The sequence below is a fragment of the Pungitius pungitius genome, chromosome 20 (assembly GCF_949316345.1).
Source record: "Pungitius pungitius chromosome 20, fPunPun2.1, whole genome shotgun sequence".
NCBI classification, from domain to species: Eukaryota; Metazoa; Chordata; class Actinopteri; order Perciformes; family Gasterosteidae; genus Pungitius; species Pungitius pungitius.
Window position 1 is genome coordinate 11,527,945 of NC_084919.1, and position 22,959 is coordinate 11,550,903.

Consider the following 22,959-nt stretch of genomic DNA (forward strand, 5'->3'; position numbering starts at 1 on the left):
TTCCATCCTTTCCTTCCTTCCCCTATCTTTTCCTCGCACTCTCCTCTCACACTCCTGCTACGATACGATTGTTCCCTTTACACCTCCAGCAGAGCCGCCTGACGAGGGCTTCTTCCTCACGAGCAGAGACGGAGTAGAGGGAGAGGAGCGAGTAGGGCAGCAGGAAAAGAGGGAGAGAGAGAGAGAGAGAGAGAGAGTGAGCTGGAGAAGGAAGAAATAAACAAAAACAAAGGGGGAAACAGAGAGCGTGCCTGATGAATACGTATCATTTGTGTTTCAGTTTGCAATGCTCTACTTGGCTGCACCGTGGCCAGTTGTGTGTGTCCCCCTCCACTAACACCCTGTCATTTCCTTTAGGCGCCTGGTGAGGAGATGGACAACATATACACTATGAGGTAAGCTTCTCCCTTTCCATCTCTCTCTCTCTCTCTCTCTCGGTGTGCACATATCTTTCAGCGCTCCACCATCACGCCCCCGCGTTCTCCCTGTCGTCTTCCTTTAAGCTCCTTCCCTCCCACTCTTCCTCTCTGTCTTTCCACTCTCGCACAGTCTCACTCCCTCTGCCCCCCCCCCCCCCCTCCTCCTCTCCCTCCGTCCCTCCCTCCCTCCCTGTGTCCTGGCTCAGCTGCTGCTGCTGCTGTTGGATTGGCGTGGTGGCAGCAGTGGTGGCGGTGTTGGTGGGTTGTTGTGCATTTGCTGGGGGTTTCTCTGGGCTTTAAGGGAGAACTGGGTAAACCAATCCAGAAAGCACATAAGGGGGGTTTCTCCGTTTCCCCGGCGAAGCTCAGGCGGCTGGATTTGTATCTCTCGGTCCCCAGGATGAAGCTGTGCTTGAGCGGAAGGTACTGCTTCACTGTTTGCACCTTTGATTTGGATTACTCTGCTGGCTTGGGTTGTGTGTGAGTGTGTTTAGATGTGTGTTTCTATATATATATATATATATATGTACGTGCTCATTTGTATGGGATGTGGCTGCAAACAGTGTCAGTTTGTGCTCTCTGTGTATTGGTGCAGTTCTGTTAGGTACTATGTGCTTTTCTGAGAGTTTGTCAGAGATAACAGGGTGTTGTTTTTGCAGAACTATGCCGGTGGTTGTATGCAGGGAACCTCTTGGCTTGAAAATTCACTGCAGCGTGTGTGACGTTACTGTTAAATCCTTTTCTCTAAGGAATCAATGGAGAGTGTGTCTTTTTTCTCTCCACTTAATCTTAAATGTGAAATGGTTTTAAAAATGTGCACTCTTGACTCTATTCGTCTGCTTCTGCATGATTTCAGTCAGTCACCTGTCGGAATGCACCTATAGCCACTGGTTAATTGCTCTGCATGGCAGCGCCGCTTCACCACTACATGAAGAACTGAGCAACAGAAGCTTTTTTTTGAATGTTTTTAAATTAACCTAGCAGTCAAAATACAAATGTTCACCAAGGCGCAGGTAATAGCTGAACTAATGCCTACACATGCCTGCATAAACTGATTTTAATGAGCTCATTACAAAATTACAAGTGCTCACCCATTTTCTGATTGAAGTTGCACTACACGGGAATTAAGGCAGCAAAGCAAACATGACGACGTGCAGAAAAAAAAATCCTGTTTCTTTTTTTCCCCTCCTCTCCTTCTCTCTCCTTTTCACCTCACCATCCTACAGGAAACACGTTGTTATTGATAATATTACTAATGAACAATTAGTAATCCGGCACAGATAGGAAATAGATCCCAAGCTTTACCTTTTGTGGTCGATTACCAATGGCATTCAGGCAGGTTACAGCTTAAAAGCCGTTTACACAGCCGACGAGGGAGTTTCTTTAATATCAGGCATCAATTATCCTCACCGCTGTGTCACAGCTGTAATTGAATTAAAGCAGCTCTGCTGAGATTAGACGAGGAAGTCTCTGTTATTTTTTTACTGCCCCTCTGCTGATTAGGAAACAAGGTCCCTCTGTGGCCCCTGAAGACGCCTTGGCGGGTTATGACAGGTTGCCTCGATCTCCCCGAGAGTGTGACCCTGCGTCTACACCCCCACCCGCCTCCATCTCCGGCTATACCCATACATCTCATCTCCAGGACCCCTTCCTCTCCAAGTGATGAAATGTCCTGAAATCTCTTACCCCTCTCTCTCTCTCTCTCTCTCTCTCCTTCTCATGGTGGTCGGGCTCCTGCGTCGGGGTCCTGTTACACGGAGATACAGCAGAGCAGGGAGCTCCAGAGCAGAGTAAACGTCAGTTGGATAAACAGATTTAAACTTTAGAGTTTTTTGAAAGCAATCTTCTGCTGAAGTGTTTTATTTGAGAAAATAGCACCATTTAAGACAAAGCTCTGTATCAAATAGTTTGATTAGGCTTTGCCAGTAAATATTATTTCATGTTCAATGTATTGAATATCACTACAGTATTGAGAAAAGATTCAATCATACACGTTATATCTGGTTTGATCATCCATTACAAAAAATGAATGTAAAAACACTTTTCTTTGTATGAATCAAACAAACTAGGTCCATGTTAATGAGTGTGCTTTGTTCAAAATGTCATCATGCTAAGCTAAACTATCTGACAATATTACACACTTCAGCAACTACATCATCCCAATTAAGCATCCATTGAATGCTTTTCATTGAGGAGGAAGTGATGACAGAGAAGAGCAACAGCCATTTATTTGTGTGATAGTGGGAGTGAGGCCGGTCTGAAGAGAGGTTACTTTAGATCTGCCTAAGTGGACATTGGTGGTCAGACTAAAACTCTCCTCTGTTCCCTGTTGTGTGAACAGCCCGCCTCGCTCTCCCACTCTGTGTCTACGTCTCTCTCTCTCTCTCTCTCTCCTTCTGCGGTGGAGCACTGACAGCTCATCTGCTGTTATTAGGTGCATCTTATCATCTCGACCCCATTATTCTTCCTCCCCTTTGGCCTCTTCAGCCCCGGCGGTCGGACCGTTCGGGTCAGATTTATTGCTCGTGGCGGTGAGGCAAGTCGGCCTTGTTAATGTCTTCACTGCATAAACCGGCTGCCATCACACAAGCCTTGGACTTCAATTTAAAATGTACATAGTAGCCTACGGAGTGTGACAAGTCCACTCCTCCCTGAATTAGGAGAACATGAGACTGATTGAATGAAATTAACAGTGAGAATGCTGTGCTGAATCCACTCAGCTAAAATAAAAAAAATAGTGGCACAAATGTAGAAGATTTTAAATCTAAGTTTTAATATGTATTTGGTTTTGTTGCTTATATTTAAAAATACGATGTGAAAGCTCCACAATTGTCACCACCTTATTTGTTTAATCCAGAAAAAAACTACTAACATAAATGGTTTACATAGAAGTATAAAACGTAAAATTTTAGCAGTTCTGTGTGTCAATTGATGAAAGAAATAGTTTTTGATCTAGAGACATAATGGCTTCTTGCAGAGAGGTAGATGAAAACTTGCGTGTCAGCAAATGTAAAGCTGTCACACAAAGAGTTAGCTATCACATCAACCTTGTAAAATCACGACTCTGTGTTTTTTACACCTCAGTTTTATTACAGGATAAACAAACACAATGAATGATGGATCCCGTAACCTCGACAGAGACAGGCAAAGAAGCTCACAAGCTGCTAGCCGTATAACCATGACAATAACTTCACTTTGGTAACAATCCTCTCACTCTCTGTAGATCATGTTGTTCTAACTACTGCTCCTTTAGGAGTACGCCAAATGCCAAATGCCATCTCTTTCTATTCTCCTGTTTTGTTTGCCTGTCATGAGCCCAAACCGGAGGTCACTGACTTCATACGCCATTTTCTTAAAGCTGCTATGCTGCACTTTATTGCTTTCTACATCCCCCCTCGGTATGGCCTCCTTTTTTTTTCTCCTGCAAAATCTTCATTCACGCATCCATTACATGTTATTTAAGTGACTCTTCTATCCAAAGCGACTTACATTGCATTATAACCCATGCATTACATTTTTGCCTGGGGAGCAATTAGGGGTTAGGCGTCTTGCTCAGGGACACTTCGACATGGCACATGGGGCAGCTGGGATTTGAACCACCAACCTTGCAGCCCCCAGTGCACTGCACGACTCCATGCACCACCATCCTTGCAATGAAGCTTTCCAGGCCGCCTGTGAAGAGTCGTGGATGAACCTGTGAGAACATTTGAGCCTCCCGCTACAGTTTTGATGTATAAGAGGCAAATACTCCTTTCGCACACACACACACACACACACAGAGCTGTACACTGCAGGCTATTTTCGCAGAGGTGGTTCCTTTGTTGAGTCTAATCACTACCTGTCCATTCCAGCGTCGCTCGTACACAATTTGTTGTGATTGTGGGCGGTGTGGCTTGTATGTGTGTGTGTGTGTGTATACACATCTGTGTGTGTGTGTGTGGCTGTTCTATTTTTAATGAGCGGAACCCTTTTTAAAAGCTGCTTGTGCTTCTTCGTCCCTTCTCCTTTTTTGTTGTAGCTGTAAGGATGGCAAACGTTGGCCTTATTTGTGTGTACATGCCAACATAATATAGTTTTTTATTATAGAAATTCAACCGAAAATGAACGGGATTGAATGAAACGGAGTAGACGAAATTGAGATTTCTGTACTATTTACAGTATGGAACAATTAAAGCAATTCAGCCTGACTGGTTAGAAAAGTTTCAAAGTGTGTAATAGATAGAAATAGACCAGGTCTCAGTGGCTTTGCTGGGACAGCTCTCAACAGGATTTACTGCCACCATAACATCATTTTCTTGTCTAGAGGCAGACGCTTTTTTTTGTAGAACAACATGTGCTGATGTTTGTGTGTGTGTGCATTTGTGCTTATATAGCTTGAGGCTTTTCTGGCCTTTGCTGTACTCCCTAACGAACTCCCTTTTTATTTTGACTTGGATTGGCGTTTATTCTGACAGGATTTTACATTATTTTATGTTATAGTACAAATGATTCGATCAAGTCAAGGTTTAGATTTTACATCATCATAACTGAATCTATACTCAAGCTTTGAAAAACAGTTTGTTTTGCGTCAAGATTCACTTAGCTTACTAATTCAGAGCCATTTCCTGCCTGAAGTTCAACTCTGGTGTTAAATTTGGACTGTTGGACAGTTTTTCCGTGTTGATTTTTTGGGGTTCCAGCAGAGCAACAGAGCTGTTTGAGCTCAGCCAGCCTCCGTCACCTCTTCCGCTCATCCTAAAATCCTCCCGGGATGGTTGTTGTGATAACACTCTCCCCCCCTTTTGCCACGTGCCACCAGCAGCACATGAAATCCGTTCAGCGGGTCCTTATCCCCTGCTGCTGCTGCTAATGACGTTGGTAGTTGGTGTGTAACTACTTAGTTGTCAGCTCCCGGGCTCATCAACGCTGGGCCGAGAACATTTTTGTTATTTATTATTATTCTTATTAGGTGGTTGAGTCGTACGGTACATGTGGCGGTGCTGAGTGACGCCTGCAGGGTTAGCTGCCTTGCTCGTCTGCAGGGATGCAGAGCAGAGAGAGAGAGAGCGCCATTTTTCAATTCCTCCACCGGTGCGCTCAAGGATGAGTCAGCCTCACGGTGTCTCCCCCCCCCCCCCGGCTCTAATGCTGAGGTCTCTGGGCCTCTCATCGAGGGCTTTTCCTGAGAGCCTTTCTATCTGCAGCATAGATGCGATCAGCGAGGCAGGAAGGCAGAAACAGAGCAGGCGGAGGGGAAGAGAGGGAGAAGAAAGGCGAGTTGCGATTTCCAGTCTTGCGCTTCCTCTCTAATTTAGTGATGGCTTCGCTCTCTTTCCTGCCTTTGACTAAATTGTGACTATAGCTTCCTCCCAAAGGGCTTCCAGCTTCTCCCTTTTCCCCCAATTCCTCAACTTGAATGTCCTCCTCCTCAACAACCTCCCCTTTCCTCTTTCTTTTCAATGCTCCGAGTTCCTCTCAAATGTCAGCGTGCCACGAGTGGGTGGCAGGCAGCGCCATCTCAGCGAGCCCCGTCTACGCTTTTTTGCTGCAGTGTGAGGATCGGGCTAAAGGAAGGAAAGCAAGCGAGTGAGGGAGGGAGAGTTTTCACGTGCGGGCCGTTTCGGCAGCGGCCACCTGACGTGGCCTGAGGCGTGTCGCCATGGCAGCTGTCCTTCGACTGGCATGTCAGAGACTGTTGTTTATTTTTTGTAATTTATTTTTTTGAAATCGGGGATGGAATTTGGCACGGTTGGTGCTGAAGCACATGAACACACACAAATGCAGGAAAACACGCACAGATGTCGGAGAAGTGTGTTGGCGCATGCGCGCTGCGAGTATGCGCCTACGTGGACGCAAACCAGCAGCCTCATACATGCACAACAACACGCTCACGCCCACCACAGCTTACACACAGACACACACACACACACACACTCATCCAGAGCTGGTGTGCTATGACTCAGAGGGGAGCAGCTGGAGCGAAGGCTCCAGCGGCGGCGGTGAGCTGTCACCAGCTGGAGGAGTACATGTCTCTCTGGGTGCCTCCTCAGCAGGCAGAATAAATCACCTCAACGTGTTGCTCTACTGTACGTCGTCAAGCTTTTACTCATCGGTACGTACGCCATCCGCGGACGCCACGTCCCCAAACGCGAGGCTTCCCTCGGGCCTGTAACCCCCCCCCCCAACTGAACCCAGTCTGTCACTGCTTCCTTTCAAAGAGGACAGCGGCAGCGCTCGGCTCAGAGCACCTCTGATCACGTTTTGACGCGCCGTCTCCTCTGATGATTTGCACCATTTGTCCCCCGGGTGACAGCCCGCACCTGTGCTGTGGGAGCCATCGGGACAAACGGGATGGAGGAGGGGGGGACGGGCAGTGGGAGTGTTTGGAGACGAAGACGCTCGATGAACTCTCATCATTCAAAGCAGGGTGGATGTGTCAGTTTTAAGTCCTCTTTGTTTGGACAAGTCTGCAAAATGAGAACAGAGGGACGTTTGCTTTCACTGATTGGTTTGTTCGTTATTTCATTAAGCACCAGTAATGTGAAGAAAAAACAACGCGGCAAATAGTCTTCCTTCTCTCTTTTAAGGGCTCTGAAAACCATTCCAACAGCCAGCTTCTTACGATGAGAAATGAGATACTGCTTTATTTTGTAATGGTTTAGAGAAAAATCACGTCTTTGTTGACAGGTGTGGGGGCTGTTTCTGTATGTTGACAGGCCATTGTTTAAATGTGATCGATAACCTACTGATTTATTCATTTTAACTATTAAACCACTATATCTACGTAACAAATAGTAGCAACCTAAAGAATGAATGCAGAAATCTTAACACTCTAAACATTTGAACTGGCCCATAAACAAAACCCAATGTTTATTTCATACTTTGTAGTAGTATACTTATACACATTGTGCAGAGACAGAAAACGACTCTTTGGTAAAGAAAGCTGGAGTAGAAGAGTTCAATATTAACCATTCCCCCCTCGAACAGGCTACATGGGAAACATGGATTTAAAGAAAGGAAATTCCAATATTTCATTTGAATCAACTTGAATTGCACAAAGATGCAAGCTGTGGAAAACATCCTGCATCTTCCTCACTAGATTTCTCATTTGATTGTTGAACGTTGTTGCAAAGCAGAAAGATGCCCTCGCTCTCAAAGTCTCAAGGACTTGGACTAAAGCTTCTTTTTTTTTTATATCACTGATGTCTTAGATGACTTTTTTCACAACACAGCGTGACCTATAAAAAATATCCCTGGGTGGATTTTAATCTTTTAAGATCTTTAAAGCTGTTGGTCTAAATATAGTAAAGTTCCAGCAACCCCTTCAAGGAAAAAACTGTGTGGTAACTTTGCTGGGAAATGACTCAATGACGCAATACATACATACATACAATCACTGTGTAATTCAAACAGGTTCCCTCGATGATCTGTACTTACTAATATTTGCAAATCTGTGTGTTTACTTTGTTTGGCAGGATCAACGCAGGTAGAGTACTCAGTATCTCTGCAGGCAGCACTTAGTGCGTCTCCTTTGGGGAAAACTAACACACATGACGGCTCCCTGCGGTCAACCCCTGTAAACACATGAGAGGGAAGGAACACAGACAAACCATGAAAAAGATATACATTGGCAAAACTGCCTTAAAAGTCCCCCGAAATGGCAGCAAACATCCGAAGAAGAGGTAAGAGAGTGACTCAGATGCCGTCTTTCCATCCGCCCCGTTGTGTCCGTTCATCCGCCCACGAGGTGTCTCCTCTGGTCGCCCCGGTAAATGCAAAAGCGGCCTCATCATCGTGCCTCTCCAAGCCCAGGAGTCATGCTGCATCGTCATCTCATCTCACCCGGTCATGAAAGCACTCACTACATGTCTGACTCAGCTCCCGTTCACAGAAGAGGTTACTAATGGGGGGATTTTTCATCCCTGGAGCTACTTCACGTAAAGTCATCCTCTATCAAACAACAAGCACCTGTATTCCCCTGCTGACGCCTGCCAATCAAAGATAAGCAGGAGGCGGGAGGCTGCTGGGTAATGCAGCAGTGAAATGCCTTCCAGTCAGTTGTGATCCAATCACTGAATACCTTTGTAAGCAGGTATTGCTTTACCCAGCGACTTAAATCTGGGTGCAGCGTTTTTCAGTATAAATCATAGCAACCAGCGAAAAAATAAACCATGTTGCAGAAATCGTCAGAAATGATCACTTCTAATTGACGTCTTTGATTTGGCCTATTACAGTACAGTATTTTATCTTTAGAGGTAAGACTTTTATTTGTAGTATTTCTTGCTGCAGAGCTGTGCTGCAGGCAGAAATACTTTATTTTTATTGAGTTAAAAATAACTTTATAGGACAGAAAGACAGAAAGGAGGCGGTGCCTTCAAATCCTATGATATTGGTGTTGAAAAACAACATGTCCCTTCTTCTACCAACAGTGCACTCCAGTTTATATTTGAATGTCTGAGACACACTTGGCCTCCAAACATTATTATTAGTATTTTAGTTACTCAAATGCTCAATTTAGTATTTACTTTTGAGTATTTTTGGAGAAATAACAAATTAAATGCCATTTCTTTTTTAGATATGATGACATGCATGATGACAAAAAGTCTGACTCCCCACAGGAAATTTCAATTAGCGTTTTTTTGCCTCTCGAGCAGCTCGTGGTCTTTGTACATCACCTTAAATGGCCATAGAAAACTAAAGGGAAATAAACCAATGCATTGGACTCTATACCGTTTATATGCAACATTGAACACCACTGGTGAGTGTGTGTTTGTATGAATTCATATGAAGAATAGTGTATTATTCTTGTGACTTTCTAAACTAAATAATCCAGCTAAATCCAGTCTTCCTTGGCAGCATCTGCGATCTTTTTGAAAGAGAGACAAAGAGAGGAAGTGAAAAGAGCCCCTCACATCTCCATCCATTCTCTGCTATCTGTTAACCGGCTGCAGATAGAGTCATTACCCTCCTTCCTCCATCTGTCCGTCAATACAGGGTCCATTAAGCACAGCCGTGCACACTCATATCCATCACGGCAACAGACATTTCCTGTTTTCCCACTCACACTTTCCCTTTTATGAGATAAGGTCCAGGTAATGCACATGCTCTGAAAATAGTCATCATTGTGCTGTCTGACTGAATTAGAACATGGGGGGGGGGGGTTATTGCCGTTCCGTAAATCTCACCCTTCACAGTCTATTTGTGTGATGTATTAGAGCTCATTGGCTCATATTCCATCACATATCACACCCTCTGTCCTATTCTCAATGATGACAGGGTTTCTGTGATGCTCTTTAAGGCCGGAAAAAAACAAACATATAATGTGTAAAAGAAATGTTATAAAAAGCACTTTTTCCTCGTTCACCCCCTGCCTGGATATTTTTTATTAGAGTTCTGCGTATTAGTCCCATTCCACTTTCGTAAACAACTTGTTTTGCTTTCATCACCCTGATGCTCACATCACCGCTGCATGGCCGCTTAGGGGTGCATTAAAAAGATGCGTAGACTCGTATAAGTCAATTTAGAAAAACATTTACCCAAGTCACAAGGTCATTTCCTGCAACATATGCCCTGAACACAGTCATCTGCTGTGTGTGTGTGCAGCTCACTGCTGGAACAGAAGGAGGACTTACGCAAAAGGCTTTCCTACACGACGCACAAGCTGGAGCTGCTGCAGAGCGAGTTCGACTCCACGCGGCAGTACCTGGAGACAGAACTGCGGCGCGCGCAGGAGGAGCTGGACAAGTTCACTGACAAACTGCGCAGGTAAGCGCCTACATTTGGACAACACGGTGGTGAAAACAAGCGTCCAGATCCACGGTGCATACAACATACGTATACTATGTACAAGTGCCTACAAAATGGCACTTGTCACCAGGCAAGTGCACAGGTAGACCCCTAGTGGTGCTCAAGCACCTGCACCTTTTGCCCTGGTTAAGAATTAAAATTACTTTCTCTGTCATCAATTCCCTCCCAAATATGTTTTTGGTATCTGATGGGGCATTTATTTTAGTTCTTGTGAGAATTTCGCTCCGCGGCGCTCACAAGCCGTTATCTCAATTACAAAATTTGCAGCATAATGCCAAGAAAAGGAACTTCAAAGGACAGGGGGAAAAATCCTGTGTTTTTAACTTTTTTTTACTATTAGTTAATTTCATGAATACTTTTGGCGAAGGGTGCCCTTTTGTTTTGAGCATCTGCCCCCCAAAATGTCTGTGCACGCGCCTGCTGATCACTAATATGAGGAACTGGCATTTTGTGTCGATCTAGGCGGTCCCTGACCCAAGGGATAGTGGTATGAAGTACCATTGTCCTTTCAGTAAACCTCTCATTTCAGTGCCGCAAGGTTTGACCGTCTGCGCCGCAAGGTCCTGGTGAGAATATGTGAGGAAAAGAATCATAATAAACAATCATTTATAAAACGGATTAGGACTAAAGTTGCTGGAGTAAGAGATATAGAAAATATGGATGGGCAGGGAACATAATGACGAAAGATAGCCCAGTCGCACATGTGAATCTTTACATGATCTGCAGCGATTCTATCCGAAAAAGGCCCACAGTAGTTATATGTTAAATTGATCCTATGAGACGACATATTCAATCCATCAGTTCTTTATTTTTCCAGCCATACGCTGTGTGCCGTGATGCAAAGTGCTGAACTTTTAGTATTTTCTCGTGGGGATCTAATGTCAGCGGGCGTTATGTTCTGGTCCAGTAAACAGCAGCTTTTTAAATTGAGGAGAGATGAAACATGCTGTGGATGTTTAGAAGAAGAGCCATCTGAGCCTAAATAAATAAGAAGGTATATTTCTTCTCATGCTGCTATGAATGGCCAGCTAGCTTTTTCTCATCGTGTGAGATATAATCAAACAGACTGGATGTTTTTCTATTATCTAAAGAGAATAATAGACCATTTTTGCCTCTATTTACATTATTGGTACAGAATTCTGAAATTAATTCTAAGACTTCCCTGTACATCATGAGAAAAGACAAACTAGTAAAATACATTTTAAAGAAGTAACATTGATCTTAGTCATAAGCTTTTTCCTGGAAATGTGGGTTTTTGTGAAGAAAATCAAAAGTGTGTCATATCAGCATTTTGTACACGCTCAAGAGTGGTTTCTGAAAAAGGTCAAAAGCAGATTGTAATCATGGCAATGCTTGAATTGGAGCAGAGCCAAATGCATTGATAGAAATATCGTCTGCATGAAAATTGGTGCAGCAAAAAAACCGTAGCACTTCTAAAGAATCAAAATAATTATGGGCCAAGATCTGCCCCTTGTGGTACATCATAAAAGCCTCCCGCCCCAGGTTGGGATCCACTGGACATAAGGAGTCATTTACATCATCATCTTGCCTTAAATCGTGTGTCCCTGGGGACATATAACATAATAAAACCTTCACTAGTCAAGTCAGTGAGGTCTGAAAATGACTTTAAAATGCTCTAAACATACATGGCACTGACTTGTGTAATGTTGATGTTCGCTTAAGAAAAGTCTCTGACTGCAAACTATTATCTGCAAGTGAGTTTTGTTGTTTACTGTCGTTAGAATACAGAGCAGCTACTCAGCACTGCAGAGGATCAACCAAGATCTGGAGGAGAAGATCCAAAGAAACGTAAGCGTGTGTTTAACTTGCCGGGTGTGTGCGTGTGTGTGTGTGTGTGTGTGTGTGTGTGCGTGCGTGCGTGTGTGTGTGTGTGTGAGGCATCCAGTCGTATGAATGCCCACGCTAGGCCAGACATGGTGGGGAACATTTGCAGGGGCCAATTTGAATATGAATATTCCCTGCCTTGGTTACCGCTGAAGTTAATTAGCCCCTGTAACAATTGCCTGTCCTCCTTCAAATGGCGGCGTGATGGCGAACCCATTGTTTCCGCAGTGAGTCGCACCTGACTTTGTTTGTCAGGCGATGCTCTTGCCGGTGGAGAGACACAATGAACCAGCCTGCCGGAGAACGCCGAATGACAATCAGGTGTCTTTTGTTGTTGGGTGCGCGGCTGAAAATGTTCAGCGAATGGATTTTGTTACAGCACAAGTTAATAATCACTGCCTATTTACCTCGTCCGCAAGGAGCTGAGGGTCACCTGGCTTTTTATGAAAAGACAAACGGTCATTTTATAAAGATTTGTTCTATTTCCGCGCGGCGTCCTTATCAGTTGTTATAGATTTATCTCACGCATTTCCCTCGGTGAGGGTAAGGGAGCTGCCAAGTGAGTCTCTCTGTAACCGCGGAGCTTGTTTACTCCACAAGGTGCCGCAAACCCATCTGACCCTGTGGCCCCCACACAACTAGAGGACGTAATTACAAGAGAGATAAACACAGTGATATACTCTGCGTGTGCTTAAACCTGCACACCTACACGGTTCGACAAACAGAAAGCCTGGAGAGAGACAACCCCCGGCACACAAGGCCACTTTTGTTATTTGAAGCGCTGGTATCGTATATCAACTGACCTCAAACACCAAATTAATAAAAATACACAGAATTGGAGAAGAGAAGAAGAGAAAATATACTTGTGCGGAGTGCCTATAGTTTACCATTGTCGTGCTTTCTCGGTTACCCAAGTAATCAGTTACAATTTACCTTGTTGCCACCTATGTACTCGAGGTGGGAACTTGTCCTTTACCGTAGACTCTTAGAAGTAAAGCTGCTAATAATATAGTTCTTTGACTTGTTAAAAAGTAACAAACAAGGAATAAATTAGTTTGATTTCATTGATTTTAAACCTGAAGATGGATATGCACAGTTTTGTAAATGTGGATTACTTAGATATTGGTGTAAGTGTAAAATATTTCTTATTTCTATGCTGGTAACGTTTTTTTTTTTTCTCATCAGTCTCAGCACCACGATGATGAGAAGCGAGCGCTCAGCAGAGAGATCATTGTCCTCAACAACCACCTGATGGAGGCAAAGCTCACCATCGAGAAGCTGCAAGAAGACAACGTAAGAGTCACGTTTTAAGTTTGAGCTACAAACGTTTTTTTTGAGGCATGGCAGGTTTTGGGGCTGGAAAAATCCGCGTGGACGCGATTAAAATGCTAGTGTATTCTCATTGTGTCTCCATAGGAAATGTACAGGAAGGACTGTAACCTGGCTGCACAGCTTCTCCAGTGCAACAAGTCTCTTTACAGGGCGCAGCTCTCCGAGGTGAGAATCACGCCGTCTTTCACTCAATGACTTGTTTTCAACTTAGTCTTCTGAACAAAGGTTTGTCTGTGTTTCATCAACACCATCAAGTCACGTTAAATCCTTAGAACTCAATCTGCCGCGTAAAAAAGGATGTAGAGTCAGGTGTGATTTGTGAAGAAAGATGAGGAGGTGAGTGAGAAGTTTCTTGAGCAGCATTGAGATAAACTTTCAACTCATGACACAAGGATGAACAAAACAAGTGCTGTGTTGACTACAGCGGGAGGTCATCTTGCCCTTTTGTGAGGCAGAGGAAATAACAGACAAGACATGATGGAGCAATGGCGGAGATTAGAGAGGTAAAGCTGGTCTTTGGCTAAAAAGCCGAATTCAACACGGCTAAGCGTGCTTCCTGAGCATAAAGGCACATCATGATTTACTTTACATGCTAAATGATTAGTTATTCAGTGAATGCCATGATTGTTTTGGTCATGAATGAATGAACACATTATATAGTGATATTGTATATATTCATGATTCAAGTGTAATTACCTCATGCTCGAAAATAAAAGTGTAAACAATATTTTGCACGTTTCTGTTGACATGAACTGTTAAAATGATTACAGCATTATAACATGCAAATTGAATATTAAAAATATTTTTGGTTATCAATACATTTAAATGATGTAATCTATGCAACCAAGGACAGTTTATCTGTCACTTCATTATTTTTGTTACTTTACATATCAGATTGTTACTTTACATATCAGATTATAATGCATATTACATATCAGAACACAAAATATGATTACCTTTTATTTGATGTATTATTATAGAATAAGCAACCCAGCAGTGTCCGTTGGTTAATTTGTTAGATTTAGCTCCACGTCTAACTGTTGAAACAGTGCTCAGACCTAAATGCATCAATAATTTAAAGACAATTTGCTAATATATATTCCTCTTAATTGGTCAATTCTGCAGTAATGAGTACTTAAGTATACTTTGCAGCTGTTTAAATTAATGACTTTTACTCGCAACAACGTATTTCTTCACTCCTCATTTCATTCACATTATAAATCCTTTAGAAATGAACCAATATTACATGAAGGCTCGAGTATGAAAAGCAACAATAGGATACATCTTTTGTTTGCACCAATCAACGGCAGAGGAAGTCTTTTTCAGGTCATTCTCCACCTGTCACTCAACGTGCTGCGAAGTCAGAGTGTAATTAGACTGCACCGGGTTTGGTAATCATCTCATTTTACGACAATGAATACGCCTGAAGCACAACAGAAATGACTATAAGGCCATTTTGGCACAAACGCGAGGGACAGTGAACTCGTCAAAAGAGGAAAAAACTGCACTGCAGCCACGTCGTGCTGCCCTGCTGCTGCTGCGGCTTGTGAAAAGATGCATGTGGATATCGAGGAGTGTTTTAACGGCCAGCTTGGTTCCACTTTCCGCTGCATGAGCCCCGGCACCTTGTGGCTGAATGTGACAGGGGCGGCTTTTAAAGCTGACAAATGTCCATGCGCTTGACAAAAAAGTCCTCCCCACGTTTGTGCTCATATGCCTGAAGGGAAAATATCAATGCACGGTGCATTTGGTTACGGTCGGATAATAAAAAATAAAAAATCCTCTTGCACACAAACAAATACACACCTTTGATGTACAGAGTATAGGATTGGTGGGGAAATGTTAATAAAGGGCTACTGCCAAGCAGAGTGTCAGAGGCTGTACATGTCCACCTCTCTCCTGGGTGGGTGGCAGCTAATCGGAAGCATATTGATGAATTGTGCCGCTGCATTTTGAAGAGTGCAGTGGCTCCTCAACGCCTACTGAAGAGCTCCAGTCGTTTTTTGCTGCAAAACAACCACAGGGAGGATGTGAAAGGATTAGCCTCTGCTTGCTGAAAAAAGCTGGAGAAAAGCGAAATTGCGATGCGTTTCGAAAACAAGCCCGAGCGACGAATGTGTGGACACTAGTCGGTGGCGTTCAGTTTGGTCCAAGCTGGAGTAAAATCTCTTTTTGTGTGTGTCTTTCCTCTTTCTCTATCTACACAGTTAAAATCAACTGACCTCTGAGTAGGAACAACTTAGTAGACTGATGGTGTGCTGTAGTTTGCTCGATGCCTGTTGCTATGGAGAGGCACATACAGTAGATGAAGGCTTTTTATTCATTGAGAAATTCTCAGAATAGAACAACTTCTATCTTTTCCGGGGAAAGAGAGAGACTCAGTTCACCTTTATTTTCGCATTTGTATTTTTTTCAAAGGTAACAATAAAGAAACCAGGCTGATCGTAGTAAATGGCCAAGGAGTTTCTTCACATCACCAAAGTGTCCAAGAAAACCATTTCCACTGAATAGAATGTAAAAGCCTGTAAATGTTGTAGTATGCAACCCCCCCGCCCCTCAAACAACAATGTGTAGAGAAAGTAGAAGCAAACACCTGTGTCGCATATTGATGTCACATGACGCCCTTCTCTTTTCTCTGACACTTGTAGCTGCCGGCTGATTTTCAAGAGCGGCTGACCATGCACATGGAGGAGTCTCCCATCTGCCACACCTACTCCGACGGCAAAGTGCTGGAGAAGCCCGACGAGGCCTGCAGCAGCAGCCAGGCCTCCCGCTCGCCCAGCCCCCAAACCCAGGACCACACTTTCATCCTGGAGAGCCTGGGGCCGGGCCAGCGGCTGGGGCTCCGCGCGGCCTACAAGTCTGACCTGTACAGCAGCGACACGGCGCTGTACTGCCCCGAGGACCGCCACCGCGAGCGCAGGCCCAGCATGGACCTCCACGGCCAGAGGAAGCTCCTATACGGGCCCCAAATCTCCACCGACAGCAACCCGGAGGAGGGCTCGGTGGGCGTGAGGGCCGCCTTCCCCCGGGAGCACTTTGCCAAGTTCCCCGCCACGCTGGGTGCAGGCTCCAGCTCCTACTCCAGCTTCAGCGGCGGCGGCTCCGACGACAAAGGCAACGGCCCGCCCAGCAGCGCGGCTTCCTCCCCGCATCACCACTCCCTCTACATGGAGTGGAGGGATGCCGGGGACTTTGAGAGGAAGAGCGACTCGTCCTGGGAGAGGGACAGCCCCAGGGGCTTCGCCGCCGCCCACCCCTTCCAGCAGACGGAGCTGAGCCACCACCAGAACGGCAGCTCGCCCGTCTACAGCCGCACCATGTCGTCCTGTTTCAGCGAGCCCTACGAGCCGCTGCCCCCCTCCTCGTCCCCGAGCGTCGCCTACGGAGACAGCCGCCGGGGCAGCGCGTTCGCCCCGGAGGAGGAGGAGCTGATCGGTCGATGGCGGCAACTCAGCGTGGAGGACTTGAGCGCCCACGCCTACCGCAGCCCCGGCCGGGCCTCCCCTTACAGCTTCTCGGAGCAGCACTTCTCCGTGCGGCCTTCCAAGATCCGCCTCGGCCCGCTCTACAGCAGCTTCCAGGAGGGGGCCGACTGCTACCGCCACGGAGGGGGCGCCTCGGACGCGGTGTGGGTAGCCGCCAGCCCCAGCCCCGAATGCAGCCCAGGGCCGCGGCGGGCTCACAGCCAAGCCCACCTGTACCGGGGAGCCGAGGACGGCCAGGGGTCGGAGCACAGCCTCTACCACTCGGGGAGCTCCAAGGACAGGGAGGGCAACGAGGCGGCCGGGGGCCAGGGCACGGAATACGTCGACCCCAGCCCCGACAGCTCCACCGAGTCCCTGAGCCGGAGGTCCCTGGAGATGGCCGCGGAGCTGCAGCACTACCAGGTGGAGATGCACAGCCTGCCGCCGCAGGCGAGCCAGTCGCCGCCGCCGCCGCCGCCTCCGCCCCCGCCTCCTCCGTACAACCAACAATTCAGCTCCCTGGGACTCACCAGGAAGGACAGCCTGACCAAGGCCCAGCTTTATGGAACCCTTCTGAACTAAAGACGCGCCCAGCTGGAACGTCTGTTGGCGCGACCCTTTTGAGGGAAAATGGGTTGGATAGAAGCCAGAGGCCGAATAATTCAGTATCATCAACGTGTAACTATTTCTGAGTGTTTAAAATCTTTGATCGTATGGCAATGGATGGCTACAGATTGCACTACAATTGTCCTCAGCAAGTACTGTAAGTATTATTAAAAGAGTTGATGGTTAGAAGCTCAAGCAGCACGTAAAATTTGTATGAATGTGTATGTATTTCAATTACAACTGTATAAATATATACTTATAACTAAGAATTTAGTGATATATTTTGTATGTAGCTGTTAGCAAGATATACCTCCAAATCAATCAAACAAGATACAAATCCTCTTGATAAACCTGGAACTTGTAAATAGATGAAAGACTGCCTATCCTATTCCCGAAAAACTCTGCAAAGGGCATTTTATCGAGAATTGATGCGTGTAGATTCAATTCTTATTTTTGATGGACTGAAGCAGTGCCGGCCTTGTGAGGCTTTGAATGTTGCAGGTTGAAAATATTAAAACAACAAAATCAATGAACCACTTACACAAATGAGAAACATACTCTTTGTTTATCTTCTGTTATTTCAATTTGACGGTATCAGTGAGTGTGTTATATTGTTATTGATGGGACATTTTCAGATCTGTCTTAGCCGTTGATATTATTTTATTTTTGCTCTTCTATATCCCACGGAGAGTTTTTCCTGCCCCCTTTCTACCTCAGATTTGGATGCCCACACCCCATCAAGCCATTGTAACCCTGTTTCTTTGACGACAATGCATGTTTATATATTTTGGTTGTTTTGTTCGCCTAATAAAGCACAAGTGATACACATGCCTTCTTCGCGCCTTCCTTTAATATTGAGCGTTGCACTGGGGGGATTTTGGACCTTATCTGTATATATTCATAGAAATATGATTTTATTAAGATAATAACATTTCTGCTGAAAGGAAGACCCTTTATTATTCAAACTTGCATTGCTGCAGCCATGAGGTGTGCGCTTGCTGAGTCACTTCGAAGCCCGGCTCCATCACTGTTGTGAATTTTAAATTAGGTTTGTAGAGGCTGATTGTTGCCACGATCCACAAACTAATAACAGAGAAAAGGTTTCTTTGTGTGTTGCAAGGAGTGATCAAGACATTACTACAAGGAAATGTTTGTCATGAAGTGAGTTATAGTGAGTAATAACAGTCAATACTCAACAGGTGCTCTTCTTCTGCACGATGCAAACATCCCGCTCGCACAAAATATACACAACGTGGACAAGATAACAACAATACCGCATCATACAAAACTAAAGGATATCCATTCAGTGAAGTATTGATGAAATTGTGCTACAAAAATCAGAAATTAGGGGTGTCAAACTAATTTCAGGCGATAGTCAATAGGGGGGCAGGGGGGGGGGGGGGGGGGGTATTCGGTCTACTGGTCATCTTAATCTGGCCTGCGCTCACTCACATCATTTTAAATTTTAAATTACTATTACAGCTTTTTTAGTGGCGGTATGTACTTCCATAGATTTCCGTCAAAGCGGCTTCAATTAAAAAATTAAATATTTGATGAATAGATCATAAATGAGTTATACTGCTGTTTTACAGCAAGCTTGTGATAGATACGACTTTCCTTAATTCAATCTGCAGGATCCGAAGGATGGACACATGAATTCATTAATAATTGGATGAGCCATTCTGCATAATGAGTGCGTTTGATGGAAATAGTTACATTTCAATGTAGGACATTTATTTGTCATATAATACACTCTTTCCATTTCCACCATTCGACGGGACAGACCCCCTTCAAAATAATTGAGATTGAAATGGTGTTGTATTCTGAATGTGAATATCACAGTGTTTATTGCTCTCTTTGGTGCAGAGGGGACTTACATGTGAGATTGAATCTTACCACAGGAGGGAGTGATGGTGCAACAGCATCCAACTGATTTACACCATCAAACCTCACTGTTGAGTCTTCTTCAGGCGCAGCAGAAAGCAGACACTTCAAACGCATCGACGCATGGCAGCTTCCCCTCAACCTTCTTTTTACATTGCACGATAAATGCTTAAGCATGCGCAAATTTTAAACGATTATGTGAAAAGTGAACAAGGAACGGAGGGTTTTGCAAAGCACAGCAAACAATGTGACGTCTCGATCGAGAAGGTGACAGCTCAGCTTTGGCTTTGATGGAAGCCGTGAGGACATGAGTTTGATCTTGTCTTATCTTGCTGGCGCACGTCTTTCTGCAGTCAGGAGATTTCTCCAATGTAAATTAATTATTTTAAAAACTTTTTTTTTACAGGTTACAGGGAGATTTTCCCAGCTGATGTCTGCAAGAGAACACAGATTTATTGTCCATGTTTATAGGTAACAAGAAGTTTTGGTGAAGACTTCTTTAAGGGTTAGGTATTGTGGAGCAAGAAAATGAATTGCTAAATCATTCACACTGCAATGCACAATTTTTACATGTTTTTATTCAAAGCTTTAAATATATTTTCTGCTCAAACCCACAAAAATGTACATAATTCATTGGCACGATAGATCAATTTACTTGGTGGCAAGAAGTTTCTCACAAGTCATCTCAGAGCAGTGTCTGGGGCCACTTTATTTATTTTATTTTTACCAAGAAAACACGCCATTCCACATTACAGCAATGTGCTCATCCAGTGAGTCCAACCATCCTGCCGCTCAGGTCCCACAGCCTCTTGGCTGCTTGCTCATCCGTAGCTTTGGCCATCAGCTCCTCCTCTTCACAGTTAGCGAAGCACTTCCCGGACACTCCCTCCACCTCGGGGGAGCAGGCCAGATAGAGAGGGGTCTGGGCCCCCTCCAACGGACTCTTGAAAAAGACCCGCGAGGCGAGGTAGAACAGCGGCTTCGCCAGCAGAGGGATCTGAACGTGCCTGCCCAGGCTGGTCCTCACGATGCCCGGGGTGAGAGCGTTGACCGTGACCGACGTGCCCTCCAGCTCGCGAGCCAGTTGGAGCGTGAACAGCAAGTTGGCCAACTTGCTCTGACTGTAGCAGAAGGCCTTGTCGTATTTGGTTTCACTGTTCAGGTCATCGAAGTTGATGCTGCCGTACTTGTAGAGCTTGGAGGAAACGACGACGATGCGGCTGGGAGCGGAGGCCTTCAGGAGGTCCAGCAGCAGGTGGGTGAGGAGGAAGTGGCCCAGGTGATTCACACCGAGCTGCATTTCAAAACCCTCCTCTGTCTTGGTGTAGGGACACTGGTAGACTCCCGCATTGTTGATGAGCACATCGATCCTGGACTCCTCCTGGTCAAAGACATTTGAAATGTTTTAACATTCCTGAATTCAAACTGGATGACATCATAAAAAAATGATACACATAAATGATTTTTATGTTGATGATACACAACATAAAAAATGTTGCATGTAAACAAAAGAAAATCTAAAAGCTATTTAATGTATGGTTTATAATATGAAGTAGTGATCATTGTAATTAGCCACCCGTAGCATAGCATCTGTTCTACATTTGTCAAGTAATGCAAGCACTGAAAATAAACAGACCTAACATGGAAACCTTTAAAGTATAACCGCCTTTATTAAACTACCACCTCCTTCAGAACTTCAACACAGAGATGGCTTTGAAAGTGAGACAAATTAAAGAATTCCATTCAAGTTTCAGATATGTGTTGTTTGAGTTTATTAATGTGTTTATGAGTGTATAAAGATGGAGACTGGAGGTTCTACAATAAAAAGTGCTCTGAATATTTCACTGGGTACGTGACTCAAGAACATGGTTTGGGAAAAAATACCTTAATAGTATCTCCCATTGAAAGAGCTGGATAGCTGAACTATTTTTATAATTTAAAATATTTGATGGTTTTCATGTTTTCAAATGTATCCACATCCTGCTTTCTTTACAATATAGGTTGTGCAATATGACATTTGAAAACTACTTTGCACATTTCAGATGGACGCTTTTTAAAGATGTTTCATAAACCGGTCAGTCTTAGTTGCAACGCTAGCCAAGTTTAATTTTGAAATGTTAGTAAATGAAGCGTCAAACAGTTGTTTGGCTCAGCTTGAAAACAGGTTCAAGCTAGGGGACCAACATTTCCAGTAGTTGGAATCAGTTGTTTATCCTTATTATTGAATAGGTGATCACACTGCTATTTATTAAGAGTGCTTTGAGGGCCAATACTGAAGTTCAGCACCGTGGACAGTCGCCGTGCACGTAAAGCTCGGCCTTTGCATCTGACAACAAAACAGCTGGAAAGAACTAGACGAGCTTTTCTAAAGCTAAACTGATCGGTATCGAGTAGCTAAGCAACCAGCCATCTCAACTTACCGCTTTGATCTCCTCGCAAAATGCTCGGACCGATTTAAGTGAAGCGAGGTCCAGGTGTTTGACGACCACCTCCCCCTGCTCTGCTCCGGCTTGTTTCCTGATGTCCTCGGCCGCCTCTTCGGCGCCACGCCGATCCCGACAGGCCATGATGACCCGGGCATGGAGCTTCAGCAGCTCCCCGGCCAGGGCCTTCCCTATCCCGCAGTTAGCCCCCGTCACGATGACCGTCTTCCCTCGCATAGTGTCGGCCGGGTAGCGGAGGAGCTGTGCGGCTTTCTGTCGTGGGAACACACGGCGCATGAGGAGCAGTACGCCTCCGCCGACAACAGCGGCTACCAACACCGCAGCGTACATGGAAGCGCTGGCCGGTGACGGGTCTGCGGGGCGCGTGACGGGATATGCCGACGGAACGGTTATGTTTTCGAAAGTTACGCAATGACCCCGGAAGTGCTCCACATACCCATGTTCCGACGTACCTAACGTTAGCACTATTTGATTTTATTGATAATGTGGAGCATGCAATTTCTTTGCGTCAGTAACATATGTTGAACAAGAGGCCTGACAGCAAATACATCGAAGGACAATGGAAAGGTGGTAAAGCACCAATTTAACATTAGCTGACGCCACCGTGCGTTAAGCTAACAATGACAGCTACCGAGGTCTGGTGTTACGGTTGATTAAGCGACCGTGTTAACTAGCAATCAACTAGTTAATCAATGGGAACAACGTGTGTGTCCTCTGACTCATGTCATTTAGCCGTCACTGGAACATGTTTTTTTCTTTGTTTAAGTCATACAGCAGGGTCGATACGTGTGTCCCTCTGTGGTTGTAGCGTCGCCTCTCTGAATGTCGCCATGTTTCCATCATCCGGCAGGTCACCGAAATCTGTGACCCATCAGAAACTGTGACCGCAGAGGGCGCTGTTTCACATCGTCTGCTCGTGCGTGCTAGACAATGGAGGGCGAAGAAGAGCGACTACGCAAACGGCGTATATCACTAAAAGGTTGAATCTGCTATGTTTTGTCTATGCGAAGATTTTGAAACTATAATTAAAAACCCTACGACATTCACGAAGAAAGCTTCGTGACCAGTTAAAAGGGTCGCCTTATAGACCAAAACAATGGATTCTACTTCCGGGGTATTTTGCTTTGGAAACTTTGTTTGCGCCTTAAACAAAATATATTGTGACCTAAAAAAAGT

General features: G+C 44.9%; 2 protein-coding genes across 6 annotated transcripts; one reads left to right on the top strand and one right to left on the bottom strand.

Annotated features, from left to right (window-relative positions):
- Positions 1 to 149: 149 nt before the first annotated feature.
- si:dkey-174m14.3 (uncharacterized protein LOC563117 homolog) lies at positions 150 to 18,283 on the top strand. 4 transcript variants are annotated; one of them, XM_037449091.2, is made up of 7 exons: positions 150 to 395; positions 7,874 to 8,080; positions 10,002 to 10,163; positions 11,948 to 12,014; positions 13,236 to 13,343; positions 13,467 to 13,547; positions 16,031 to 18,283. In XM_037449091.2, exons 2-7 carry the CDS (start codon positions 7,983 to 7,985, stop codon positions 17,429 to 17,431), a joined length of 1,917 nt encoding a protein of 638 aa, XP_037304988.2. In that variant the 5' UTR covers positions 150 to 395; positions 7,874 to 7,982; the 3' UTR covers positions 17,432 to 18,283. The 4 variants fall into 4 exon arrangements, with proteins under 4 accessions (XP_037304988.2, XP_037304987.2, XP_037304990.2 ...); XM_037449090.2 differs by lacking the exon at positions 150 to 395 and adding an exon at positions 604 to 842; XM_037449092.2 differs by lacking the exon at positions 150 to 395 and adding an exon at positions 5,555 to 6,510.
- Positions 18,284 to 19,901: 1,618 nt separating this feature from the next.
- rdh14b (retinol dehydrogenase 14b) lies at positions 19,902 to 22,674 on the bottom strand. 2 transcript variants are annotated; one of them, XM_037449147.2, is made up of 3 exons: positions 22,556 to 22,674; positions 21,760 to 22,035; positions 19,902 to 20,720 (listed from the first exon to the last, which is right to left on the bottom strand). In XM_037449147.2, exons 1-3 carry the CDS (start codon positions 22,613 to 22,615, stop codon positions 20,103 to 20,105), a joined length of 954 nt encoding a protein of 317 aa, XP_037305044.2. In that variant the 5' UTR covers positions 22,616 to 22,674; the 3' UTR covers positions 19,902 to 20,102. The 2 variants fall into 2 exon arrangements, with proteins under 2 accessions (XP_037305044.2, XP_037305043.2); XM_037449146.2 differs by having other exon boundaries at positions 21,760 to 22,653.
- Positions 22,675 to 22,959: the final 285 nt, after the last annotated feature.